At 37.0% G+C, this 8,039-nt stretch overlaps 1 protein-coding gene across 1 annotated transcript in view; it reads left to right on the plus strand.

The window, feature by feature from the left end:
* LOC107720773 (furin-1-like) overlaps positions 1-8,039 on the plus strand; it is a 107,918-nt gene that overhangs the window by 6,932 nt on the left and 92,947 nt on the right. Inside the window, exon 2 of the mRNA XM_016528598.1 lies at positions 2,244-2,504. Coding sequence (XP_016384084.1) covers positions 2,337-2,504 — 168 coding nt within the window. The 5' untranslated portion in view covers positions 2,244-2,336. The remainder of the gene's footprint in view (positions 1-2,243; positions 2,505-8,039) is intronic.

Here is an 8,039-nt window from a genome sequence, read left to right on the forward strand (position 1 = left end):
GAGTGAAAATATATCTGTGCTAAACTTATACTTGGCCTCCAACTCAGACACTGGCGAGTAAAATCTGAGAATTTATTAGCAATTGGCTAATATTAGACATAATTTAGTTGCCCAGAGTGAAGATTTAGTCGCATATGCGAGTGATTTACTCGCAATGTAGAGGGTTGAAGCAGCACAACTGTTTTTAACATTGATAATTTTAAGAAATATTTATTGAGCCGTAAATTAGGATATTAGAATGATTTCTGAAGGATCATGTGACACAGAAGACTTGAGTAATGATGCTGAAAATACAGCTTTGCTATCACAAAACGTAAAAAATTATACTTTAAAATACATTCAAATAGAAAATATTAAAATAGAAAACATTTATTAGTTCCGCCCACTACCGGAGAAAGCGGTAGTTCTTGTTCTTGAAAGCTGAAGAATTCCAAAGGAACTCCATTATTTTGACAGGAAAATACAACAAAGAATATCGTTTACATGTAGCGCGTCAATTCTCTCTCTCCCCCTCTCTCTGCGTGTGTGTTAACTTATGTGATAAATTATAAAAATCACTATATTTATTTATTTATTTATTTTTTGCATTTTTTGCATTTTGGGGAGCAAAGGAGACCGATATATATGATTATACAAGTTTGGAATTATATAATTTTTTCATTTAAATTTTTAGGTGAGCTATCCCTTTAAGTTTTCAGTGAGAAATTATTAAAATTTCCATCTGTATCTCACACACAGCTATTATTTGGCTTCAAAAGATTTGTGGTACAGATTACACCACTTTTATAGTACTTTCATAGTGCTTTTATGCCCTTTTGATATATGAAAGCTTAATTTTCTCTTGTAATTACATGAAAGAGCATAGGAAACTGTCTGCAAATTTTAGTTTCACAGAAGAAAGAAAGTCTTATAGGTTTGGACAACACGTGGTGTGAATAAATGATGACAGGATTTGAACTATTCCTTTAAAGGGATCCCTGGGTATTAAGACTTGTATGGCTTAATATAACGTAAATGATGTCTCTTCCTGAAATATGTAGTAGAAGACCCATTAAAGATTTATGTTATTTTAAAAATCACATCGTTTTATACATATTTTGGACTATGGGGGGCGCCATTATTCTGATGACGTAAAATGGTTGCACTCGGTGAGCTACTGCCGCTACCTGTTGCTAATTTTACCACAACCCAACTCGGAATAGACAACTCGGAAAATAAAATACTGTTATGATGACCACAGCTACTGAAAGAGCTTACAGGTGGAGATGGATAAGCATAGGCTTAAACCAAATGCTGTACCATCGATTTTTCCCCACATGGAGTCGCCCCGGATCTCGAGGAAAATCTGCGCTGAGAAACTCCTCTTGCGGCCGCGCGTCATGATTAGCGTCGGCATGTTTACAGGATGACATAGCGTTTCTCAGCCGTTTGTAAGCTCTTTCAGTAGCTGTGGTCTACTAAAAGACTCAAAGGCATCAGGACTAAAGTGGAGTGAAAAAAGAAGCGGGTCTTTAGGAAGTTTTATTCGTCCACAGGCATCTTCCCATTCTTTTCTCCTCTTCTTGTGAAGTCTTGCATTGCTTCTCTTGTTGCCCTTCGACTGAAAATTACAACCAAAAGTCACACAATGTGATATCGTATCAGTATTTTATTTTCTGAGTTGTGTATTCTGAGTTGTGTTGCGGTAAAAAGCCAAAGACTAGAAATAAGCGCCAGTAGCTCACCGAGTGCAACCATTTGACGTCATCGACGCAGAATGTACTGTGCACATAAAATAATGGCGCCCCCCATTGTCCAAAAACCATGTCGATTTTTTAAAATAACATACATCTTTCATGGGGTTTCTACTATATATTTAAATAAGAGACATCATTTACGTTATATTAAGTTATACATGTCTTAATACCCGGGGATCCCTTTAAGACGAGCAACATCAGCAGGAGATAGATTTTATGTCCTTTTTTGTGGACTTGCTCTAGATCCAAGCACATAGCAAGTGGGTACAAGTGAAACACACAGCCTTCTCCTTGTCCTACAAAGCATTGTTTGTATCCCAGTTTCCCTTGGTGTAACGCTATCAATAGCACTCGACACCTTTATGAAAATTTATGACTCGCCACGGTCCCTCTGAGAATGTTTTCTGACAGAACAGTTATGTTTAGATAACCTGAGCTTTATAGAAAACGATGAGCCTCTTGGTGCGCTAGTATTTCTTTCCTGACACTCTGTCTTATCTTCTCCAGGTCATTACAGTGCTGAATTCACAGTGCAGCCCACAGATGCATTAAAAAACAAACTTCATCACCAGAAGGCTTGGAGACGAAGCACTCCTGTTCATGGAGGGACGCTGGACCCTGCTGCCATTTCTGGGGGCGTACCTGGTCCACCTTGGCTTGATTACAGGCCAAGGCATCTACACCAACACGTGGGCCGTCCACATTGAAGGGGGAGCCAGGGAGGCTGAGAGGATTGCACACAAACATGGTTTCATCAGTCACGGGCAGGTGAGTGGTATCAGTGCTTTATCAAAGATTTATCTCTTGTATCTTGTGAGAGTTGCTACGTTTGTGTATGTGGACATAATGCTGCATGAGGCTTGTAGTGATGTTCTAGTATATCATTCACCTTCTTGCTGTCAAGCTCAGTTGCTTTACACGAGAGGAAGACAGATTTGCACAAACACTCACCCACACACATACTCGCACAATCGCTAAGGCCCTTACGGGAAGTCCTTGTAGATGCTTGTCGAGTCGCCTTTCCCCAGCGTCTGTCACTGTTCAATTCATTAAGATGGAGATGCGTCAGCTGTGATTGGGGAAATTAATTTCGGCTTATGTTGTATTCTTTTTTCCCTGCAGCTCGCATTGTCTCGTTTGTCTTGCCAGATGTTCCCTCTTCTGTTGTTATGGCATTAAACGCTTAGCTGGGAGACGAAAAGCAGGAATATCTGACAGCTGAAACATTGTATGTGAATTAATCCCTGCGAGTGCAATGCCCTCTGAGCTCGCTGTGAGGAGTCTGTGAATAGCACGTGTGTGGGAGGACAGAAGTGGAAAGAGCCGCCAAAATTAAGCTCTCTTCTCCTCCTCTCCCCGCTCCTCACCTCTCACATTTACCCTACTGTAAATCAAACTGTAAACACTAAACGTTTTTAACCCTGCTTGAAAACCAGATCATAACAACTTAAGATTTTTATTAGAGCCCGACCGATATGGGTTTTTTTGGGGCCGATACCGATACCGATATTAGGGGGTTAAAAAAAGGCCGATACCGATATATTTCCCTCGAGCTGAAGAGATCCCCCGAATTTGGTGCGGATTCGCCACACCATTACGGAGATATGGCCGTTCAAAGTTTCAATGGTTTTCCATAGACTTAAGCTTTAAAGCGTTTCATCCAGATCGCCAGTAGCAAACAATGGAGCGCGCTCTGCTGGACAAACTAAGTAATTACGCCATTTCAAGTATTTTATCTGCATTATATGTTCTGTAAAAAAAATGTTCATATCGGCGGCATATTCGCCGATACCAATATATCGGCGACAGGCTCATATCGGCTGATAATATCGGCAAAACGATATATCGGTCAGGCTCTAATTTTTATTTTCTTTTGGCCTAGTTGGTCCAGTAATTCTGATTTGCTTGGCCTGCCAACATTTCTGCTGACGCCACCACAAAATGATCAATTTTTATTTTTTACTATGCATTTTTTATTTATTAGAAATCATAATTAAATTTTTGTAAAAAGTCTGTCTATATGTATGTATCTATCCTCAGTCAAGAGTAGGGTTGGGTATCGAAAACCGGTTCCATTTTAGAACCGGTTCCAAATTTCCAAGAACCGGGTATTCGATAAGACGCGTGCATTTCGATTCTGCTTAACGATTCCTGCGTTCGCATTTTAATGTGATTAAAATCGATTTAAGTGTAGGAACGGAAAGAACTTGCACCCTGTTTGCGTGCAGCGCACACGAAGCGCGAGCACAGAGAACAGAGGTCGCGGTACGGGTTCCCGGTTTGTGTCCGTTCTCGAACTGTTCCGTGTATTTCCACTGTAGAAAAGGTTGTTCCGGGCCGAAACTGACTTCTTTCATATTTGTCAACCAATATGCAGAAAACTACTGTCACTTACTGACTGTTTGGAATTCTAAATATGAGCATAGTTCGTCTGTTAATATTACGCACTTTTTTTGTTTGCTGTTTTTGTTTTAGTTTTTACTCAGACGCAGGCAGTGCGCTGCCTGAGACAAAAAAGTAATATAGCCAAAACCACCGCATTGCCGCTCTTTAGTGTAGATCAGTGGTTCTCAACCTTTTTTCGGCCAGTGCCCTCCTACCCATTATCCAGGTCCCTCACCCCCCCCAACAACAAATAAAACATAGTCTAATTGTCTTCACTGAACATTACAGTTGATTATTATTTTGTGTTTATAATGAGGACTGTTATTTTCACAGTACCATTCAAATGTTTGGGGTCATAATGATTTTTAAGAAATTACGTTAATTTAAGGATCCATTGAGTTGATCAAAAAATACTTTTTTTACAGTGAAATATTTTTAAATAAGTGTAATAAGATTAATTTACAGAATTTTTAAGCATGTTGGTGATTTTCATTACTACAGGTTCAATGATGTTGAGATCTGATATACCTTGCCCCAAATTTAAAGAGACTTGATAAAAAAAATCCTGTTTAGAATATATCCACAGGGGCATTTAAAAAAAAAGATATTTTAGTTTGTTCTTCTGTTCCTGGAACTCTTGAACACCCTTTTACTGCTGTCATATGTACTAGTTTTCAGCTAGCTTCCAGTGAAAAATAACAATATTTATTCCTTAGTTTTAGAAAATACCCTTTTTTTTTTTTTTTTTAGAATATATTGAATTTATAAAATCAAGAACCTGTGATTTGTTAGTTCTCTTTAACTTTTATTTAATTGACAGAAAGTACAAAGAAAATATTTCCAATGTTTTTGCTGACCAACATAAATGCATTTTATAAATATAAACAAATTTCGATTTTGATGGCTGCAACACACTCCAATTAAAGGGATAGTTCACCCAAAAATGTAAATTGTGTCATCATTTACTCACTCTAATGTTGTTTCAAACCTGTATGAGTTTCTTTCTTATGTTAAACATAACAGGAGATGTTTTGAAGAATGCTGGTAATCAAACAGTTGATGGTCCCTATTGACTTCCATAGTATTTCTTTCCTTACTATGGAAGTCAATGGGGACCAACAACCAGTGTTGGGCAAGTTACTTCCAAAATGTAATACATTATATATTACTAGTTACCTGTTTGGTCCTTCAAAATTCTTAAAAATATCCTATTTTGTGTGCAACATAAGATAGAAATGTATACAGATTTGGAACGACATAAGGGTAAGTAAATGATGACAGAATTTTCATTTTTGAGTGAACTATCCCTTTAAGATTGGACAGAGGCAAAATAAAAATGAAAAGGCTATAGAATATCCAAATTAAACTGTTTTGAAACAGTTCACAGTAAGATGAACTGGTAATAGGCCAGGGTATCAAGTTTGGTTATAAAAGCATCATCTCAGTCTTTACAAGCAAAGCTGGATCATGGCTTTCAGAATTTAGAATCAGAATATCTACCATACTGTGAAAAGATTCAGGGAATCCAGGGAAATCACAGTACCAGTGTTAATTTCGTTGACAAATTATTTTCATCATAATTTTCGTCAACGACATTTTCTCACCGACGAAGACGAGACGATAACTAAATAAAAACCAGTTTTTAATGACAAAAACTAAAACGAAAATATACTCTCATTTTCGTCAACGAATAAAAACGAGATGAAAATGTTAGGGAAGGACGATTTGGGAAGATATCCAGTCAGACTCAGTCAGGACTGATGTCTTATGTTGTACAGTATTTGTAACGCATTAGCGTAATGGCTTGCCCTGTCAGGCGCTTTAACAGATGCGTGTGCGTCCTCAGCGCAAAAAAACTTTCAGTTAAGGTCATATCCTTATGTATAAATGTCACAAATTCACGCGAGCATTTCCATTTTTGCATAAAGGTCCGTCCTGACAGTCTGTGTTAAATTTTAATCTTTACTGAATGAGCGCCAGCGCGGCGGGCGCGTGCACGCGCGTCAGACAGACGGAAAACCAGTCTGCCGCTGCATCAATAAATGCAACTTGAATCTCTGTTACTCAAGGAGAAAGCTATCAATTTTATGTAGTGATAACACCAGATTCTCTGGACCAGAGCTCATCTCAGATAGTCAAAAAGACAGTGGAAATGTGTGCTGCGCTCAAATGAGTCCACATTTCATCTTGTTTCTTGGGAAAAATGGAGTCCCAAAGACCAAAGGGAACATCCAGACATTTCATCAGCGACAAATGCAAATGCAAACGTCTGTCATGGTATGGGGGTGCAGTAGAGCAAACAGCATGGGTGTCTGGAATATGTGTTAAGGTGCCATTGACATGGAGGCATATATTGGAATTGTACAGAGACATATACTGCCATCAAGATGATGTCTTTCATGGGAAGTCTATGGCTATTAGATCAAGATAATGCCAGCTCTCATTCTGCATGTGCTACAACTAGGGATTTTTGCAGCCGATTCTGAGTACCGATTTCTTGTCATGGTCACTGGCCGATACCGATGCCGATTCTGATGCATCAAGCTTTATATAACATATGTAATAATGTTATATAAATAATCACAAAAATGATTCCTTATACAATGAACATTTTAATATGCCTTTAAAATGGGGTTTATGCATAACATTATGTATATCAGGATACTTAATATAAGACAAAAATAAATACAAACAAAATGGAGCAGTCTGATGCAACCCACAAGGTTTATTTAAACATTATCCAATAGTAAACTGTGGAGGACAAAATAAACATTTAATAAAAAAAACATTTAAACTCCTAAAAGAACTAATTGGAGTAGTTTGATGCAACTCATTTATTTTTTTAAATTATTGTAAAGCTGCTTTGAAATGGTGTGCATTGTGAAAAGCACTATACAAGTAAAATTGACTTGACTTAATCAGGGCTCCAGACTCATTCTTCCCACTGGTCGCTCTTTTGCAACTAACTTTCTCAGTTGGACGCACGAGCACTTGATTTGGTCGCAATTTTTATTTATTTTTTTTGCTACAACATGGGATTAATCAATGCATGCTGATGAACTTTTATAGTTTATAGTTATATGGAAACGAAAGTGGTTAACATTCAACCCCATCTTTTTCATCAGTATTATTTGTGATTTAAATTTTGTGAACGGGAGTTTCCCGTCATGTTATAAGCCGGGCTTCGGATGCTTTCACTTTCGAATTTGCGATCTTGGTGTCAAGTTTTACAAGAAAAGATAATTGTCTGATTTGCTTACATATATCTATACATATTTCACTTTTTAAGACTAAAACAAAAGATGGATTCATTGTTATTCTTAATTAAAAAGCACAACAACAATAAATCATCGCAATATATATTTATATATATTTTTTTTTGCGTTACAACATGGGATTATTCAATGCATGCTGATGAACTTTTATCATAGTTTATAGTTATATGGAAACGAAAGTGGTTAACATTCAACCTGTTCTTTTTCTTCAGTATTTGTGATTTGAATTTTGTGAACGGGAGACCCTCTTTTGCTATGTTATAAGCCGGTCTTCGGATGCTTTCACTTTCGAATTTGCGATCTTGTTGTCACGTTTTACAAGAAAAGATAATTCTCTGATTTGCTTACATACATCTATACATATTTCATTTTTTAAGACTAAAACAATTCAATTCAATTCAATTCAAGTTTATTTGTACAGCGCTTAATTAAATAATTAAAACAAAAGATGTATTCTTTGTTATTCTTAATTAAAAAGCACAACAATAAAACAGTACGATACAATGACAAACTAGCTTACAAAACGTTTATTAACAAAAACAAATAAGATGAGGCATGGCACACACCACATGCTGTATTATATACCGACTAATGAATTACAGAACGTTTAGCAAACACTGAGGAATCAAATAAATAAATAAAA

The sequence above is a fragment of the Sinocyclocheilus rhinocerous genome, unplaced genomic scaffold (genome assembly GCF_001515625.1).
Source record: "Sinocyclocheilus rhinocerous isolate Xijiao unplaced genomic scaffold, SAMN03320098_v1.1 scaffold1022, whole genome shotgun sequence".
Classification (NCBI taxonomy): domain Eukaryota; kingdom Metazoa; phylum Chordata; class Actinopteri; order Cypriniformes; family Cyprinidae; genus Sinocyclocheilus; species Sinocyclocheilus rhinocerous.